At 41.8% G+C, this 21,407-nt stretch overlaps 1 protein-coding gene across 1 annotated transcript in view; it reads left to right on the forward strand.

Moving 5' to 3' along the window:
* Positions 1 to 21,407, forward strand: part of cntnap2a (contactin associated protein 2a) — a 297,644-nt gene that overhangs the window by 260,837 nt on the left and 15,400 nt on the right. The window contains exons 19-23 of the mRNA XM_070985592.1: positions 2,431 to 2,649; positions 7,952 to 8,188; positions 12,653 to 12,886; positions 13,612 to 13,745; positions 20,535 to 20,628. Of these exons, the coding sequence (XP_070841693.1) occupies positions 2,431 to 2,649; positions 7,952 to 8,188; positions 12,653 to 12,886; positions 13,612 to 13,745; positions 20,535 to 20,628 (918 nt within the window). The remainder of the gene's footprint in view (positions 1 to 2,430; positions 2,650 to 7,951; positions 8,189 to 12,652; positions 12,887 to 13,611; positions 13,746 to 20,534; positions 20,629 to 21,407) is intronic.

The following is a 21,407-nucleotide window of genomic DNA, read 5'->3' on the forward strand; positions in this document are numbered from 1 at the left end:
ATCTTGGCTTTGCAGTGCTGCTAAAACAGCACACAAATAATCAAACACACACACTCCCATGCTGCTCAGTGTTGCTATAGCAGCAGTGCTATAGCTTTGTTTCTACGGGGGTATTCTGATATATGTTTGCCTTTCTTTCAGCATTTAAAATAAGTGATGTTGCTCCTCCCTGCCCTGCAAACCTGCTCTGTAAATAGAGACATCATTAATTCAGTGTACTAAAGCCTGTCAGAGGGCTTATACTCATTCTCACTGTGTTTGCATGCATCTGCATGGTGCTGTGTGTTGTGCATTGTGGTTAGTTGAGTGTCACTTTTTCAGATTTATCTCATCTTATACGTTAATGCACTCAGCACATCCAGAGATGATTTCTGGTGTCTTTGCATCTCAGTTAAGTGGAAGTGATGATAATGTCTGCAAGAAGAGGGATAAAGGAAGAAAGTAAAGAAGGAAGGAATGATGGAAGGGAGGGCAAAGTGACTGATAAGACTGATGGGTGGGTGAATGCAAGGGAGCAAGCAGTAAAGGAAGAAACAAATGAACCATGAAGAAATGAAAGAATGAAGGAAGCAATACACAGGGAAGGGATGATAGACTCAGAGGACCGATGGGTAAACAGAAGAAAGAAGGAGCAAGCAAACAAAAGAACAAAAATTGAGAGAAAAAACTTGAGAAAAATTAAGGAATAAGCAAACCGAAGAGAGGTATGAAAAAGACTAAATGCGTTCTGTAGAAGGGATGCAAGAGTTAGAAGAATGGAAGAAAAGGTTGAGCGAAAAAAGATAATTAGATGAAAGCAATATAAAAAGAAGGAAAATGGCCAGGCATATTGATTAGGCAAAGGGAAAGAAGAAAGTTCATTTCCCCATTGACCATTACATAAAATTATCCACTCTAATATCTGAGCCTAACGCAGCCATAATGAAGCAGTAACATATAGATCCATGAAGTGGTTATCTATCATCTCGATGACTGCGGCACACTGTTGCCAATAGCCACCATACGGCACCACCCATAATATCTTGCCTTCATACAGCAGCCTCGCTGTGGTACCAAACATTAAGAAAAGGGTCAAATTGGCTTTTAATTTGGTGATTGCAAATTGTCTTCCCAGCAGCAATAACTCCCTCATTGTTTCCTCATTGTTGCTTCATTCCTTTCATCAGTCAAAGTTGTAGCAAGTTGTGATAGAGCTGGAAATAAGGGCGCACATACAAGGACACACACACACACACACACACACACACACACACACACACACACACACACACACACACACATGCGTGTGCACATACATATGTTCTCCTTTTCTGTCATAACACCCACACACACGCAGTGTACAGACTGATCACTGTTCCCTTCAGAGAGGTTAAAAGCCAGTTATTGGACTGACCGTGTGAAGTTGTGATACAGTTGGAAACAAGGACACACATACTCACACACAAAAACACACTCACATATATGCGTTCTCCTTTTCTGTCATCACACACACACACACACACACACACACACACACACACACACACACACACAGTGTATAGATTGAGTACTGTTCCCTACAGAGAGGTTAAAAGCCATCAGACAGTAACAGTGCACTGCAGTAGCAAAAACATCTGGAATGGACAGGTGGTAGGCTGAAACACACACACACACACACACACACACACACACACACACACACACACACACACGCACACATGCACACATGCGCACACACACACACACACACACACACACACCCTACATGAACATATGACCTGTTATGGTCATAAAAGATATAACAGTGCCCCCTGTTGGTCTGTGTAAATATTAGGCAACTGAACTATGGAGTAGCAATAAACTTTAAGGCATTTCAACTTCCTTAATTTCCCATATCAGATCCTAAACACACACACACACACACACACACAAATCCACTTACTTTAGGATGATGAAAATTAATCATGCAGAAAAACAAGGGCATCTTGTTCTTTGAGCTCATTTTTTCTTTCATTTTACTTCTCTTTTCTTCTCTTTGGTCATTTACACACTCATTTCTCCGTTTCATCTCTCACTCTTTGGCTTTCTTCTCTCCAACCAAACTTGATAAACCTCTAAAAGTTCAAAAAGAAGAAAAAAAAAAAACACATGGAAACTGCTGCCATGCAACTTCATGTCATGCAAAACCAACAGTTCCTGGCACCTATCGACTGACTGTGAGATTAGTCCTGTCTAAAGCTGTGAGCAGCCGTGTATTGCAAAGCTGAAATCTATACAAGCTGAATGAATGGCCTTGAAACAAATGAGCCATTAGATTAGAAATTGAACACATATTTACCTGCAAAGTGGACTATGACAGAACAAGGACTTTATGGGTTTTAGAAAGTTGTAATGTTAGTAAAGATTTCAGGTGAATTTCTTCGTTCTTTTTCTCACACTCTTTCTCTGCAGCTCCTAAAGTCGTCTCCTTCTCCTTCGACGTCGGAAACGGACCCGTGGAGTTAACGGTACACTCGGAAACACCCCTCAACGACGACCAATGGCATCTCATGATGGCAGAGCGAAACGTCAAAGAGGCGGTCCTTCAGTTGGATCAGACATATCGGGCATCTCAGCTTGCTCCTGCACAGGGACACACACGGTTAGAGCTATTCAGCCAGCTCTACGTAGGTGAGGCACACACACACACACACACACACACACACACACACACACACACACACACACACACACACACACACACACACACACTCACAATCCAAACAGTTAGTGTGTAAGAATGACTCACGTACACAAATTTGATTGCAATTTGAACATTAAATATTCGCTTTGTGTAGGAGGGATACTAAAAGAGACAAACACACCATAATTACAAACTCTTATTTGTGGAAAGCAAATGCCTAAGTACGTATCATTCATGTAATTCTTCTGAATTAAAAAACTATCTGTGCCGCCTGGATTTCCAGTAATGCTGCCCTCGAATGCAGAAGTTAAAGATGTAGCAGCCTTTACTGGAAATCACAGGCTTTTCTCTGAAGAAGCTTCAGTCCAGCTTAGCCACAGCCGATGCTAATTAAGTTAATGTTAATCCAGCGCGCACACACAGCCATTTCACACTGTACGATAGGCACACATGCGGACGAGCACATCCTTGGAAACTCATCCGTGTAAGTGATCAGAGTTTTAATAAAGTTAGAGCTGAGCCTCTGCGCTGGCTGTGAGGGTGTGTGACTAAAACTAACTTAATTTACTTCCTGTAAAGGTCATCTCTTTCATACTTTGACTTTATATTTCTTTGGAGTTTAAGAAACAATCATTGCACCAAGAGGAGATCAACCTCTGACTTTGGCTCTCCCATGCTCATGCATTCTTTATATAAAGTATAGATCAAACCATTAATATCACACCAATTATCCTTACGTTTTGTTAAAGAGGTCCGCTTTGCTGTCTATGGCCTTGTCTTCCTCTCCACGCAGCTCCTCACAAAATCCTCAGAAGTTCAAATGGCAGGAGATCTGTCCAGTTTTCTCCCTATGCTTTCACTTCTCTGTCTCGTCTACCTTTTGTGCTGAGCTATCAATACTCTGGGGCTAAAACAGTTTTAGGGATTTGCGGATGGAAGGAAAAGTGCTGAGCCGGATCAAAGAGTTCCCACTGTCTCATGGAAAAAGTTCTGCCCAAAGGAGATTGTTCCAAATTCCAATCAGGCATCCCGATGTGATAGTCTTACCCTCCCGATCCCGGGTTATAATATAATTTCATCGTCTCATCACTTTTGCTGATTCGAACGCTGCTGAGACATCCTCACCTTATCATGTCCCAATTTGCCTCTCAGTGTATTTGTACTTTCATTTAGTGGGATGGAAAGGGGTGAAAAGGTTTCGCTGCTGCGCAACTCGCGGGTATGAAACCTAGAACATAATGGCTCCAGATAACGCCTTGGCCATCACCTCATTTGCATGTGTGTATTCTGGCTTTTCTGTCCAAGGAAGACAAGAGACGGCTCAGGTCTGCTGTGTGTGAGAAACATGGGTAACTGTGGAAGAAACAGGGAAAGCATAGAAAAACTTCTACATACAATCCAGAGTCCAAAAAAGTTGGTACGCTGTGTAAAACAGAATGTGATGACTTGCTAATACTGTTTGACATCTACTCAACTGAAAACAGAACAAAGACAATATAGTTAATGTTGATGCAGCAACATGTTTCAAATAAATTGGGACAGGAGCAACCAAAGACTGGGAAAGTTGTGGAATGCTCCAAAAACACCTGTTTGGATCATTCCACAGGTAAACAGGTTCATTGGTAACAGGTGATGGTATGATGATTGGGTAAGAAAGTGAGGGTGAGGTTCACCACTTTATGAGCACATGACTGTATAAAGGATATTACGATATGGGATCACTTCATAAAACCATTATCAGTCAACACAGTTTGTTAGCAAATGATTGCGTTCTGTTTTTATTTACCTTTCGCACAGTGTCCATTTCTTGGAATCAGTGATGTACCAGCAGCCTCAGAGGTGACAGCACCTTCTCATATCTAATCTCCGGGCCCTGCTTAATCCTCATTTGAGGATTGCTTTGAGAAGTTACAGTGTGGCACACAGAAAGTGACCCAGCCACTAAAGGGAAGTGGTTTAGATTTGGCCTCTGACATCCAGAAAAGATAGAGATCCTTTCGTGTTTGATCCAGAGATTAGGAAAAGAGTGGGGAGAGCCCTGCAAGTATCAAGATTCTGTCTGAACTCGCCCGATTCTTCCTCGAAACCTCCTCTGGCACTTCACACGTCTTCTCTGATTGATATTGATGTGACTGCTTGAAAGCGGTGAGAGGGAGAAGAAAACAATGCCATCAAGACACCTAAAAAGAAGAGGAAAAATTATTTTAAAAAAGACGTTTGTTTATGATTTCATGTAAAGACACAGGAGGGAGGTACAGCAGGGGCCTTTATTTTGCTCACCTTGCTCTCATATCGGTCTCTGTATCATCTCCTTCTCTCTTTCTCAATCAATATGCTCCTCATCAAGCATTTGATTGCTTTAGTGTTTACTGCACAGTGGCTCATTTGCTCTAATGGCCTTGAGAGTAAATGTTATACCATCAGCCTGCTGTCATTTACTTCACACTGTTAACTTTTAGCTCCCCAGTTCACTTCATACATGCACATAACTATAAATCTTCTAAATCACCATCTGTTCTTTTGATTTTCCTTTTGATTAATGTTCACGATCACAGTTTTTATGATTTTGCATGTTTGTGGAATGCTTTGTCTCTCTTTGTGTCTTTTGTTTTTTTTGCTTGCCTGTGTCGTCATGGATCGACATCTTGCTTGTTGCTACTAACTGCATGTGTGCGACACCTGTCACAGGGAAACCAGCCTCGCTCACCTGCCAAGACAGTAGGTAACATTTAATGAGTGCAATGAAACGTCTCTGTGACACTGGCACAGACATAACACGGGACAAGTATAAAGACCCCAGCTACAGTTCAAATAGTGTGTTTTGTTGCATGTGATTTTGATGCAGTGGTGATTAAAGTTTCGCCAGGGTTATCATCTGAAATGTAACTCTGTTCATGCTCTTGTGCTACTACATTTTTTTATTTATACTATACATTAACACATAGGTGTGATGAATTACTGTAGACTCAGGCTTATTGCAATAAAAATGAACAATTTCCATGCAGGGATCCATCAGAAGCAAACCCATTATGGACCTTTAAGAGAGATAGTCGGTTAAAAAAAAAAAAAAAACATTGCTGTAAACCAACAGATATAAAACACTGTGCTGGTAAAATTGGATTTATATGATAATATCGTGCCCCCTGGAAATTGTGGTAGGTCAGGAAGACTTTGAAATGGCATTCAGACCATGTGAATCAAAAATACTCATATAAAACCAATACATCCGAAAGTAATAAACATGGAGCAGCAAACAGAAAGAGAGAGGACATGCAGTACCACCACTCTATTAACCCACTGATACAGTGATAATGGAAGAAAAGCAGTGCAGCAGATGCCTTTTGGTGTTAAATGGGCAATTTATCTGACTGGTTGTAATAGAGAACCGCATGCATATACTGTAAATGAGTGCCATATGTCCATTCAATAACTGTATACTGCATTTAAGTGCATAATGCAGGTTTATTCATTACTTCATCATTATTCCACACCATCATACATAAGCGCACAGTGAAGGTCAAAAGTTCACATTTTATGATTTTCTTTTAATTGAATATCTGCCTGTTGTATATTCCGTGTGTATATGTGGGTGAGTGTGTGCCGTACATGTCCTAATGAATGTAAAGGGTTTCCTCATTAGCACATTGTTACAGGGTAATATACCCTTTAGTCACACACATTACATCCTAAGTAGGTGCAAGCACATGTTTGCATGTGTGTATTTCTGTGTGCATTGGCGTGTGTGCGTATGCATGTATACGAGTCCCATTTTTTAAGTTGATACATGTAATGAGATTTAATGAAACACTGAACACCTGATACTGACATACTAGCAAATTAAGATTTTACATGAATCTGTTTGACAAGGATCCCTCAGATTTTGTTGCAGTAAAGAATAATTTACCATCAGCAGTAAACCTAATTCTGTAAATATGGAATAAAAAATGCATTAGAATTAAGTTATTCTAAGTAAATGTTAGATAAATACATTAAAGAAAATCTATTTACCTGAATGCAGCACAACATTACATTTCTGCCCCCATATACACCAAAAGGGATAAATCTGTGATTAGCCAATATTGACTTCGGTCAGACTCTATTACACGCCATTTGTGAGTTATACAGACACTATATGCACCTGTGTGTGAGAATGTGTGTGTGAGTGCCTGTGTACGTGTCCATGCTGGTCTCCGCAGGCATCAGAGCCTGCTGTCTGTTTAATCAGAGACTGATTTAGACCTGGGTAAACAGGTGGCAGAAACCCCCAGCCAATCACTGGTACAAAATAGATTAATTAACAGGTCTGCTAAAAGTCAAAAAAGAAAAGAGAGAAAGTGTGTGAAAGCCCAGCTACATCCTGATATGTGAATAATGCGTCGGCCAGAGAAACTCAAAGTACGTATTAGTAATCTTATTATATCTGTGTGCTACCTGTGTGGCTAAGCTGGTAGATGTGTGCATGAGAGCGCAGCTGCTCAGGTGGAAACTGTGTGTGTGACCGTGTGTGTGTTCAAATCTCCTTAGCGTGTGTTCTTGAACGGGCACTTCTCGGTAATCCAAAAGATGCAATTGAGAGGTTTTCATAACTAAAATGCCCCTCGGCTCTTGTTAATGATAGTGTGCTTCAGCGTGCGCCCGCGCTCGTGTGTTTATCCATACAGTGTAACCATCCTCTGTGGGTGCACATGTGTACATTTCAATCTATACCTGTGGGTGTATGTTTATGAGTGTGTTTATTGCTATAGTCATTTAGGCTCACATTAATCTATTTAACACCCCTACTCTGTCCAACTTAATGGGTAGTTAGACTGTAATGGTGCAAGGCCAGAATGACGATTGAGGCACTTTAGAGGAATGCTATTGACACCCCAAGGCTAAACATTAATGCTTATATTGACTCCCTCAAGTCGGGTGTGATGTGTTTTAAATGTGTGTGTTGTATGTAGCTTCTGTGCCATCATGCATCCATTTCCACGTGCATGTGTGCGAGATGTTCATTAAGACACAGTGTTCATTAGGCTGTTTTAATTAGAAAGAAATCAAACGAGCTGAAGGTTGTTGCAAGAACGGCGTCACAGTTGGAACGATTAACGTGACATCAGTGGCTTCCTCCAGGCGTGAGGATATTAACGTTTGTAAAAGAGATTAAAACAGCCTCTTGGATTCAATATGACTGCTGTGACCCTGGCTTCCATTCTTTCTCCCTTCCTTCCCTTAATTTTTTTTCTCTCCTATCTCCCAATGTCACACATCCTTGCTCCACTGACACTGCCCTCCCTCTCTCCTCAGGTGCCGCAGGGGGGCAGAGGGGATTCCTGGGCTGTATCCGAGCCCTACGGATGAACGGCATCACCCTCGACCTGGAAGAGAGGGCCAAGGTCACGCCTGGGGTCAAGCCCGGCTGCCAAGGCCACTGCACCAGTTTTGGAATGTACTGTCGGAATGGAGGAAAGTGCGTGGAGAAGTACAACGGCTACCTGTGTGACTGCACCGACACCGCTTATGACGGCCCGTTCTGCACCAGAGGTGAGAGGAGTTTTAGGAAAGGCAATTTCAGTCTCTATTTAATAGGTAGATCACGGGACTATAAATGCCTCACACTGCTTTCCATCTTCAAAACCACAATTGCAAGATAAATCTATCTCCCCCTGTGTGGGCATTCAGCGTTTTTTTTGTCATATTCTGTTTCCCTTTTTGCCAGCACTGCGGGGTTTTTTGCAAGGTATCTAACAGTAGCAGATAGCTGAATTTCTTTTTTTTTTTTTTTTTTGCTTTATTCAAGGCTTTGTTTGAGGAAGGGCACCTTTGTGAAGCCAAGTTATCACCGGCACAGTAACTCTTAAGTCTAATGGTGGCAGGATTACTGCTGGAGTAGTTGTGTTTCAGTGAGCTTCACTGCCTCACAACCCACCGTGAGTTTTGCTGCGCTCTGATTGTCCTCACTTCCCATTCAGTTTGGAGCCGTCGGTGTTCAAAGTGTTTGGGCTTATGATAAAAGGCATCGATTGAGAGTGATATTGTGCTTACCCACCAATTCTCCCTGACTTTAGAGTACACTCGCTGAATGATAAAACTGCAAACGCAGAGCTGAGAGATCAAACTAAGAAACAAAATGCAAGTCACTCTGCTAAGCGCTGGGTAGCTCTGAAGTTCAGAGATGAGAAATGTCATGCTGTAACTCTGCTCCTGCATTGTGACATATTGCTAAAACATCATGTTTGTTTCACAGGGATTCATTAGATACAGCATTAAAGTTCTACTTCCCAAAACAAGTTTTCATAAAATGCTCTGGGGAGAAGAGCAGCAGTGCTGTCACAGGCTTTCTGCTTGCTCCCAGTCAGAGAGTTGATCCCCGACACGTGAATTAATTTGTTTCCTAAAGCCGAATAGTGTTTTTCCCCTGTGCTCGTGGCAGGGGGGTGACAAGATGACAGAGAAGCAAAGTGTGTGTGTGTGTGTGTGTGTGTGTGTGTGTGTGTGTGTGTGTGTGTGTGTGTGTGTGTGTGTGTGTGTGCGTGTGTGTGTGTGTGTGCCAGTGGAGAGGGTGACAGTGTGTGGTGATGCTAGTGTAAGACACGGGAAGACCTCCTCTGAATTCTGTCATAACCAATCAGGCATTTCAGGATTTAGAGAATAGAGATTACTGTCTGTATGAGGTGTGTGTGTGTGTGTGTGTGTGTGTGTGTGTGTGTGTGTGTGTGTGTGTGTGTGTGTGTGTGTGTGTGTGTGTGCGTGTGTGCGTGCGTGTGTGTGTGTGTGTGTCAGAAAAAAAGAGAGGCAAAGAAAGGGGGAGAGCACACCCTTGTGTCTGTTTGTTTCTGTGCATGACTCTCCTCTTCCTCTCCTGTCTCCTCCTTTCTTCCTTTTCACTCATCTTTTGCTTCCAGTCGTCATCTTTTTTTTGTTTTCCTCGTGTTCCCTTCACTCTACACACACTTAGCTTCTTTCTTCTTCTCCTCTCTCATCTCCTTTCTCTCTCCTCTCCCTTTCAGCTACGACTCACCCATTCCATTTCCCCCTGTCTCTTCTCCTCTTCTTTCCTCCACATCCTTTTTCCTATTCTGTTCTCCCTCCTTCATCTCTGAATCTCCTCTTTTCTGATTCATTTCTCTCTTTTTGGTTTCTCCTTTCCCCTTCCTCTCCTCCCCCCCTCTCTTTGCTAACTTTTTGCCCCCCTGACTCTGGCTCTCTCTTTCCTCTCCTTCCTCCTTTTTTACTTTTCCCCTCCAAATTTTCTTTTCTTCCTCACTTCTGGTTTCATCTCTGGCCCTCTCCTTTGCTCTCCGTTCTCCCAGTTGGCCCTCTTCTGTTTTCTCTTTCCGAATTTCTCCCCCTCTATCCCTTTAATCCCCCCCCCTCATTCTCCCAGCCAGTGAAAAATGCATGAAGCCCGCCATAATTGCATAGTGCATTTCCATTGTATCCATATTTACACACTGCTCAGGGGACTCCACAGTATTATTATTATACACTCTCATTCTCCTGCTTTTCTGCCCTTGAGGGTCACAGTTGTGCACATTATACATGGACACACACACAAACTCACAAAACTGTACGAACATACCTGTAGAGGTTTGCATGCTTGCACAAATTCCCTTTCCAAAACTTCTTCACATGCTGACATGAAACGCACACACACATAAAGGGTCCCTGCCCTGGAGCAGAGTTTTCTCATTCCCTCTTATGCTTCCAGACAATTTTGTGTTGCTGCGGAGGCTCTGGGCAGATAGTCAGAGTCTCTCTTCTTCTTTTTCTCAGCAGGGCAGAGGAGGCTGAGACAGGTTTACAGAAAGGCCCCAGTTTGTATGAATAAAGATAAAATGTAAGAATCTATAGCTTTAAAGTGAAGAGGATGGCAAGATTGGTGCCAGCCGCACAAGCATTTCGCTAAATTTAGCCCAGTTAGAAAGTAGCCTTCTGTGTTTGCTGGAGATTTTCAAACAGGTTGCACCACACAAGTGAGTTTGTTACATGCAAATTAGTTGTCACGACTAATTTACACCCACAAACTGCCGGTTGTAACTGTTACATAGCGAACTTAATTAACTGACAAAGCTAGCATTAGCTTGCTAATATTTAGAGTTTAGAGTGAAGAGCAAAACAAGTCGTACGGAAGTTGCTCAAAACACTAACAAAACACTCTTACATTACAAATCACACTTGATAATATGCTTTTAAATTGTGTGGTACACTTGGAAGATTTTCATTCCATTTGACAAAAATAGTACAACATTGACCAAAAAATGTTAGCTAGGTTAGCATAATGTGACATTTCCCACTCATTTTAAACTGCATGAATATTATTAACTCTAATACTGTAATACTCGCACATTTCTTCATGTATGCATTTATAGATAAAACAAAATAATATCTGTGTTTATAAATGATCATTTGGCAGCCCAACACTCATTTTTTGGAAGTCTGAAGTGTTTAAGACATTTAATTTTTTTAATGGTACAACCTAATTTACAGTCAATCACTATAATTTTCTTTACCTTCAGCAGGACTTTATGCACGAACTTCAGGTTCACAAACATTAACTCAATCCAGCACCTGCAAGTGTGAAATTGGAACAACAGCAAAAAGAAAAATATGCAGTACCCTCTGTTTTGGATGTTTTTGAACATTACCATCACAAGAGATTGAATAAACAACAGGGTCACAAGATGTGAATGTTGCTGTGCGGTAAGAAGCTAGTTTCTGTTGTCCTTTGTTCGTAGATATTGAAGCTTGTTTTGTTCGTTTGTTTTGTAACTGATGGAAGGAATTCAATGAGGCGTGCTGCTCTGATGGAAATGCTGCGTTTGGTCTGATTTAAGTCTGATGCAGTTAATACCCAGCAGCACTGATTTTGGCAGACAGTGAACAATCCAGTAGCATCAGAAAAGGAAGCGAGAAGAAGGCTATTTGAAAACTTCACAAGCTCTCTGCCTGGTTAATGCAGAACAATTGGTAAAACGAGTCTCTCCAGACTTCCAACACTCAAAACTCTATCAGTGCACTGCAGAGTAAAGAAGAAAATTGTGTTGTTGCTGAGTAGAGGTGAGATTTTGCCTTTACACCAATACCAGTCAGAGAACTTGCTCGTTTTCTAGTAATAAGCCTTCTATTAAATTTAAGTAACGTAGCTTGAAGTATTTAGTGTACTGTGTCCAGCGGGAGATGATGGGTGAAGTGAAGCTTTAAAATAAGATGCATAAATGTGTTCGCTTAGTATTCCTCATTCGTATTGGGTGTAGTTATATATTTTCACCACTGCCACTGAGGGACAGCAAACATGCCAAGAAATAGTCCATGGCATTTACACATACACATACACATTACCCAAGGCTCGCTGCTTTCCCTTTAACCACTCTCTTTCATTTCACGCACATTGTGCCTTTTATCTCCTTTATAACTGACACGCGGACACTGTGCATGCATGCACATACACACACATAAACACAAACAAGGAGGATAACAGAAGTATAGAAAAAAATAAGATCCCGTCTTCTCAACACTTGATTACAAAAATCAATAAGCCCCCTGGAATGGCTGGAATATGCCATTAGGTCTGTTGTACTGGTAAACAATGCACTGTTTGGTTTCAGATGCTGGAGCACAGCAATTTAACACCCACTTTACTACACCTCATGAACACGGCCATATTTATGTGCGTGCTTATTTTTCTCTGGCAATATAATACCTACCCTGTTGTGTCTTGGCATGCGTGAGTTTCTAAGCACTTCCCCTGTGGCTTCTTTCTGATGGAAGGTGTTTTTCCTCTTTGTTTTTACCTTTCTATCTTTCCGTCTTTACTTTCTTCTTTGCTTTTTTTATGCATAGATGCATCTGTTGTGATTTGTATAGTTTCATGAAATATGTTAATTCTCCTGTTTGTGGTGTAAGCACACTGACAAGCAGTACTTGCTGTGTTTGCGGGTGTTCACCTGTTTGCGTTGCCTGTGTGTTTATGCATTTCTTTGTTATTTCTTCTGTCATCTCACCCAGATGTTGGGGGTTTCTTCGAGGCAGGAACGCTGGTCAAGTACAACTTCGTGCCCAGAGCGGTTGCAGGAGCTAGTAGGGACACAAAGATCCTGACACACCAGCTGACGCCACATGAGGTGAATCTAACAAAGGAGGAAGTGGCCTTTAGTTTCAGCACATCCAATGCTCCAGCTATTCTGATGTACGTCAGCTCCAAGACGCAGGACTATCTGGCTGTTGTTTTAAGGCAGAATGGTAAGATATACACACTTAATTTGTGGTAACTCACTACTGAGAAGTCTGCTTGGAGTAATGCTTGTTAGTACAGTTAAAGGCTGTCCTTGCAGCAGTTTGGAAAGTAATCTTCAAAAATCCCCCCCATTCAGTGACCTCCCACTGGGCAGCAGACATGCAGTGAAGCACTTTGATAAAACAGCATAATAAATTTTACAGTGCCATCTAGTGTTCAGCAATGCAGCACTATCACCAAAATAGAACCACAAAACACTCACTCTGCCAAGGGCTGTTGCTAGAAGTTCTTGCCCCCCCTGCACACTCAGGGCGCTGAGACAGTAAATATCGATAATCCTGTGTCAAGCTGTGGCCCCTTTGAATCATTCAGGGACTCCTCACCCCCTGCACCACCATCACTTCTGCAAGCTACGTTTTGCCTTTGAGTGTTCTGTTCAATCAGAATGCTTTTGGCAGAAAAAATGGTCAGAGGGAACAAAATGAACTTAAAAATGGGCCAGTCCTAAGTGTCATCCAGTAGTGACACTCTAATGGACTTGTCAGAGATCATGTTTTCACAGCCACTGCTTGAGAAGTATCTAGAAAATTCATTTTATCTCTTCAGGTGTTTACTGCCGAGAGCTCGTGCTTAAATCATTGTAGAGATGTGGAAATGGAGTTGTTGGGCTGAGATGTGAGGTTTCGTACAACCGGACCAGGTTTCAAACCACCGGCCTGTGTGTCTTCAGGTTCACTCCAGGTGCGGTACAGCCTGGGAGGTCTGAAGGAGCCATTTGCTATAGATGTGGACCAGCGTAACCTGGCCAACGGGCAGCCTCACAGCATTAACATGTCCCGAATCGACAGAAGCATCAGCATTCAGGTACAGACCACGCACACACACACACATCTGAGCCCTCTCCAACACATACTTTAGACATTTAGTTAATGCTCAGAACCCGAAAGATTTGTCTCAATTTCAAGATCCCACTTATGATCAACCAAGGACTGCATGGGATTGCCATCCAGGTACATGCATACTAAAGATTCACACAACCACAGCCAGTGTTAGCTCAATGGTTTGCATGAAGTCAGTGTCCTGTTCTGTCTTCTGCTTGTCCTCTGCCACCGTTAATCCACTTCCAGTAGACAGCCTAAGTATAGCAACAGAGAGAGGGCATCGATCTGTCTGTGTTTGTGTAAGTGCACGCAGGCTGCTGTGTGATTGTGACTGCATGTATTTGTGTGTGTGTGTGTGTGTGTGTGTGTGTGTGTGTGTGTGTGTGTGTGTGTGTGTGTGTGTGTGTGTGTGTGTGTGTGTGTGTGTGTGTGTGTGTGTGTGTGTGTGTGTGTGTGTGTATGTGCAGGTAATGGCTGTATCTGTACATGTTTGTGTTTGTGCATTTTGTGAGTTTTTGCATACCTATGTGTGCGTATCTGCTTTTGTGTTTGTGAGTGTGAGTGTCAGGAGGAGGGTGTTTGTGTGCTCTTGCAGCTAAACAGCTTAGCACAGATCAATGCAGCCAAGCCGTAGTCAGTAGCTGTCAAGGATGGGGTGAAAATACAGCTAAACTATTGCAGACTTTGTTCTGGGCTAAAATGCTCAGATTTTCTCACCTGTTAAAACTGCTGTAGTTATTTGATGCATTTGGATCAGAATACATTTGTTGCTGCATTGGCCGTTCACCAAAAGGGATTGAACATGTACTCAACGGTTTGTGTATGCATGGCCTCACGTAGAATTTATAATTTGAATACCATGTTTGCACATCATGTGCTTTCTAAGTCTAAGTGTCATATACGTCATAACATTCGTAGGATTTACATTTTTGTAGCCGTTCAGCCATTTCATACACGTGCATGTTTACGTTTCATACACGTCATCCCTTTAAATCCAGAGAGACTCATTCACAAAATCGCTTGTGGAGAGTCCACCTACCCCCTACTGGCCAGAAGGAGGCACGACATTAATCAGAAATTCACTCACCTCTTCACTGCAAAGCTGCTGAAACACATGGAGAGCGCCATGTCAATAATTTTGTGTAAACTTGTTTTTACTAATAATCCAGCTATTGGCTTACATTCTGCACTGTTTACTCTCGGTGGACCGCAGTGTTTGTGCTGACAGAACATTATTTCCCTGTAGGCATCAGTGAAGTGTGATCTTATCTATCTTATTCATGATTTTCTTACACACACACGTAAATATTTCAGCGCATAACTGCAACAACAAATGAAAAAACATGTAAGTATAAAGCGAATGGGGAGACATTGTTCAAATAAAGCAACCAATCACTGCATTGCCACATGAGAACAAATTAAGTATTAATTTGTTTGCACCATGTTTTAATGAATATATGGATAGAAAGGACATTAATAGCATGTATAAGATATCAGTATGAGTGAACATTACTCTCAGTTAGATCTGTCATTTCAAAGTATGGGTGGATTTCTTCACTGGCATTATTCTTAGGACACAAGATGCCTAATAGGCAGTGAATATTTAATTAGTGCTCTTTCTAATTCTGGCTGCGGCGGTCAAGATGTCAACCTCTGTTATTATAATTCCAGGTTCAAATGAAGACCCTTCACTGTTGCTTTCATCTGAGGTGAAATAAAATGCCGGCCGGAATGAATGACGGTGCACTTGCAAACCTATAATCACTGCATTGCATCTGTACATGGAGCCATGAGCCCCCATCCACACAGGAATCTCATCACCTACATATACACAACACGGTGAAAAAGTCAGACGGCAAGAAAATTAAAGTGAAAAATCCAATGGGAATCGTCCTCATTTTCTGAGCAAATCACATCCTGCAGCTGCTGATCGCCCCAGTGGGAGCACTTCAACATGACGCATCCCTTTTTACTGGCATAGCAAGTGATTGGAGCAACTGTACGATTCCTTCCTCATCACACACTCACACACACACACACATGCATGCATGCACGCACTGTCTTCTTCCACTGGTTGATCAAAGGCTTGATTGTGTCTAGATAGTTCAGCCCAGTGTTCAGTGTGTGACTGAAATACAAACTATCAAGCTCATATCCCCAGTTTATCACTCCCCATGCGCGTAACCTGTACTCTTAATAACAATCCTTGGACTCTTTTTGTCCTTAAATGATGAGAATTAGGAAAAACAGCAGTGGGCATGATGTGCTAATTTAGATTTAGGAAAAAAGACAGAAATCAGCAAGGGAACTGTGGGGGAGGGATAGAGAGAGAAAGTAGATGAAATTTGTAGATAGGGCATGAGAAGTAGAGCCAGAAGGTGTGCTAACAAAGATAACTTTGATGAATAAAACTTTTTCATGTTGCCTTATTGCCTCAGGGCTCTTCTCAAGGTACAAACACGCACTTAATATCCAAGTGTAAACAGATGTGGACATGCATACCAACAGACATGCGCGCACAAGTGAGACTTTGTCAGGTCAACTCGCTACAAAAGCTTCACACTGCTACACTACAAAATCAATTCATCTGTCCGCTCCACTTCTCCCCTCCTATCTCACCATACCTCCCATACCTTCCCATACCCTCCAGGGTTTTCTTAATAGTTTATTTACTTCTATCCAGGAACCATGACTGCAGCTCACATTCTAACTAATGAGTTGCAAGGAATGGGACATATTTTGCTGATGGCAACAAGAGAAACACTTAGCAAGACTAGGAAGTGAGCAGGTAGCACCAAGAGGAAATGTCAGTCGGCTTATTGAATTCTCAAATATCGCACGCACAGGAAAGACGTTAATTACCTCTTTTTTTCCCTGATGTGCATTGCATTATCTGTGAAGCAATAAAGAACGAGTAACTAAACCATGTTAAAGAAAGAAATTTGAATATTATTGCATTTCCAACCAGGATTTTTGTGGTGTTGACTGTCTGAACCTAAAGTAGCTATGATTATTATTTCTATATTAACAAGGGATCACATGACCACTTATATGTGGAAGGACTCGTGAATCGTCAGCTGTCCACAAAGCACAAGAGCTCTAAAAGTCCACTTTACGCTACCTGACCAGCATCAAATGGCAGGGAGTTAGCAACCAGCCAGTGAACACAGCGGAGCATTTAGCAGCTAAAGAGCAAGACATTTCCCTCAGGAGTTGGTGGAGACTAAAATAGAGCTAAAAGGTGGGCAGACATTGGACTTACATTTACATCTAAGTGGGAGCTGTTTGCTGTTTGTCATTACAAGACATCTTTTCTATAACGCGTCCGTTAGATTGAGCTTCAGTCATTCAGCAAGTTCTTTGACGTGTCGTCCATCAACAGCATTTACAGTCAGGCAAAATATGCAAAACTTTTGCTGCTTTTGATTGTTCAAACTGAATTACCGTGAGCTGAAATGTACACTTGTTTATTACTCAGTTTGAAATTGGATCATAGGTTATTGCATTATGCATTAAAGCCTAAAACGGCTTCTTTTTTTTACAGCTCACCATTGCCATTTTAAATTTACCGGGCACATTATTATTTGGCCAGCACGCTCATCAGAAGGCTTGTTGCAGCTGCTTTCATCTGAGATATAACAACATGGGTGAGAGGCAGAGATATGAGTCAGATGTAATAAAAGTCAGTTATGCTGGTAGGCCTGCCAGTGGATCAAATTCAATTTCCAGGGTAAAAGAGCAAATCGAGTGTTTACCTGAGGCTGCAGAGGTCTCACTTCTCTGCTATCAGGGCTCCAAATCTTAAAGGCATTTAGACCAGCGACTGTTTAGTTTAAAGAGCCAACAGAGAACAAGTGGTAAGACAAGTAGAAGTGCGGTAATTGGAATCTGAGAGTGCAAGGCACAGACGAGAGGAGGAGAGCGAAGGAAAAAGAAGGACGAGAGAGTCAGAGGGAGAGGAGGGGGCTGAAAGAGAAAAATCACGTCTCTCCATAAAGAAAGCAGACCCACAAAATATCATAACAAAGGCCGCTTTGATGCATTTAGGTTATCTATCACCTTCTTAGTCCTGAGGCCTATTTCAACATGTGCACTTCAATGTGCACACAAATACCTGCAGAGACGTGCGTGCAGGCATACCGAGTGCAGTGCACGGAGCAACTGTTTGGCTTTTAAGCAGTCTGTGAGGTCTCGTCTGGTCAGCTCGGCATACCAAGGCTAGATCAAAATAAATTCCCATCTCTCCATCTCTGGCTTTCCCTTTCTCTCAACCTCTCACACACTGCGAAGGCTTAGAGATGAAAGTGAGGAATAACTTCAGGCACCAGACATTTCATCTCTGCTTCCTCTCCACATATAGTTGTTGCTGTGGTGCATTAGTGGTGTGAATGGTTGGCACTACCTGGGACAATAATTCAGTAGTTTGCTTTATAAAGATGGTTAACTTTCTATTTTAAAAAAAATAAATTAATTAAAAAATAGCACTATTTGCACTTAGTTTCTATAATGTTTAATCTGTGATGGGACTATTTTTGGTCCCTCAGATGTCATTAAGGAAACAGAGCTGCACAAATTAGTGTGAATATATACAGCACATTGGCTAAATTAGATTCTTTTGAGCACAAAGGGAGCTAGATTTCACCCATTGTTAATTTTCTCTTTGTCTAACCCGTGATTACTTTGCTTATGTAAGCTTTATGTAACTTAAGAGGCACTAACAGCACTTAAAGGAGAAAATAGCATAGTGTAAATGGTGCGGTATAAAAGGAAAGGATCTCAATAATTGCGGTTGTAATTGACAAAGTTTGGTAAAATGAGGTTTCTTCCCTGGCTGTCTTCCTCTGTGGACCTTTTTGTGGGGTTTTGAGACTCAGACGGCCGTCCCTGACGGTGCAGCCAATTTGTTTTCACAGATAAAAGTAAATAAGCTGAGCGCAATTTAATTGTGCCCCATTATCCCACCCTCCAGTCACCGTGGAAAACAAAACCCACACAATGCTCCACTGAGACCAGGCTCTTGGAAACAATCAAATTAGGATATGCTCTCTCTCTCTCTCTCTCTCTCTCTCTCTCTCTCTCTCTCTCCCTCTCTCTCTCTCTCTCTCTCTCACACACTGTGTGTGTGTTTGTGTGTCTGTGTGCCCATGTATTACTCACATTGTGGGGACTTGCCGTATTTGTGGGGACTAAACGCGGGTCCCCATAATGTAAACCATGACATTTTAGGGTGAAGACTTGGGTGACATGTGGTGAGAAAAGGGGAGAAAATCTTCTTTTTGTACATGGGGGGACTCTACTGATTCACACCTGTAAGCAAGAACAACCAGACACACACGCACAGATGCACACACACATAAATCTCAACCCCTTGGTGACAGTCCAGCTCAGCTCTCAGCTAAAAGGCCACGACAGCTATTCTGCATGTCAATGGAAGAAATTTCCTGTAAAACGCGCAGTAGCAGAAGTCATTGTTTTCAGTCAGCCTCCCCTCTCCTTGTCTTGTGCCGTCGGTATGCATTCTGCAGACCGGTGTATGCGGAGATACAGTTCTCCTGTGAGCTTAGAGAAGGGAAGCAGGAAGATCTTTTATTTCTGGAACACACTGAAACCAATTTGTGGGGTTGAAATGATTCTCGTCAATAGCACCGGCTGCAGCCTTCAAGCTAATTAGAAACTTCAGTGAAACAGCAATAACAAGTTAATTATGTTGCAGGGATATTAAAGTCGTGTATTCCCTCCCTCCATCACCCTCTCTGCTCTCGCATCTCCACCGATGCTGGTCTTTATAAACGCGCTGCTTGTTCTCTCTGTTTTAATTTCTGGGGAGAGGCTTTGAACCCGCCGCACACTTTAGAGATTGCATATTGTTAACTAATGTGTGCTCATTTATCTGTAGTCCTGGTGAAGAGCTGTTTGTTTGCAGGGTCATTATGGAAGATCGCATTTCACTTGGCGCTCAGGCGTGACTAGCTTGACTAAATGAAAAGGAGAAACTTAATTAACAGCTTTCCAAATAAGAGGTTTTGTTTAATCATTTGGGATGAGAGTACAGTATTGTAGTAGTGGAGCAGTTCTCATATCTCTGTTGCATAGGGCAGATGTGTCCGCATTGGTACTTTGATGCAAGGATTTTCATAGATTTTTCTTCTGGCTCAGAGAAGATGATCAGAGAAAATGCAAAAAGATGTAACACAGGTGGATTTTTGGAGAATAATCATACATTTTCTGACTCAGAGAAGGTATTTTTAAGACTCAGTTCTTCTTTTTATTGTTAGTAGAGTTTTCCCATGCCTCTTCAACCATCTGGATGCAAAGTGTGTCAAGGTTTTGGGGGGGGGGTTTGGTTTGGAACATGTATCACTCTCATGCCAAAATGTCTTTAGCCTTGAAGAAAAGTCAGTGAGGAACAGACATGGGTTAATATTTGATAGGATACTTGTTTCAGTCCTAGTTTCTGTCTTTTATCATGATTCATGGGAATAATATGAAGGTTTATTAACTAGGTACTGAACAATTTGGAGTTTCCCTAACATCTCGAAACCACAAGAGGGCGTCATTGATCTTTTGATTGCATGTTGTTGCTCCACAGCACCTGTCAGCAGTGAATTATCAACTCTTCCTCTTCGTCATCTTGTGCACTCTGTTTAATGTGCTGATGCAGGTATCAGGGTGGGTCTTTTTAAAGAGCCGTAGTCAGTAGTTTTAGATCCAGACTCTCTTTAAAATGCAGATACTGATATAAGATCTTTGGCTCCCTCTCTCGCTGTTTCAGTTGGATCATTACCCTCCAGTCAGCTACACCCTCCCAGAAGCCTCAGACACACAGTTCAACCTAGTCAAGACGCTTTTCTTGGGCAAAGTCTTTGGTGAGTAGCAGCTCTTTTTTTTTTAACCTTTTTCACACTGTGGGAACTTTAACCACCTTTTCATAGTTTGATCTACTTGTTTCCAAGTTTTTTAGAGTGTTAAGGAGCTCAGGTTTCTAATCTGCCTCCTGATCATATTAATTGTTAATTGGTACATAGGTGTGTTTAATGCTCTTTAGTCTGCAAAATATGTGATTTTCAGGATGTTACAAAGTCCATGCATTTGTTCAAATGTAATAAAATTGTGGTGTTGACCTTGCTGTAATCGTCGACTTGATTTCCAGTTTATGCACTTGGTTTAAGCGAGACAAAGATGATCACACACCAACAGTCAACTGAAATCTGTCCTGTCCAAAAGAAAAGCCTGGATTTGAAATGTGAGCACAGTGTTGCAGTTTTTGCAGTCTGCTGTTGTTATGTTTAAGCTCTTAGTGTATATTTCGCTCTGTTTGTGTTGTATATCTACTTGTTATACTGTTCTATATCTGTAATTTCATGCAAAGTTAAGCCCCTTTTGAGAGACCATCTCACTTACAAATGGTTCTTTAAAACACAAATGTATACATGGATTAGCATTAATGAGCTATTAAGGCACATCAAGACTGGAAGATGAATTAATTACAATCCAAATGCACATAAACAAAATCCCTCCATGCGCATATCTATTGTATCTCTGTAGAAAAAAGGTTGTAGTTACTCATTATGTCCACCAGAGGCTGCAAGAGGACCATAGAGGCATATTGGTGCAGTACCTGATCTGAGCTGCATCTGTCTCTGTC

This window comes from Chaetodon trifascialis, chromosome 18, assembly GCF_039877785.1.
Source record: "Chaetodon trifascialis isolate fChaTrf1 chromosome 18, fChaTrf1.hap1, whole genome shotgun sequence".
Taxonomy (NCBI): domain Eukaryota; kingdom Metazoa; phylum Chordata; class Actinopteri; order Chaetodontiformes; family Chaetodontidae; genus Chaetodon; species Chaetodon trifascialis.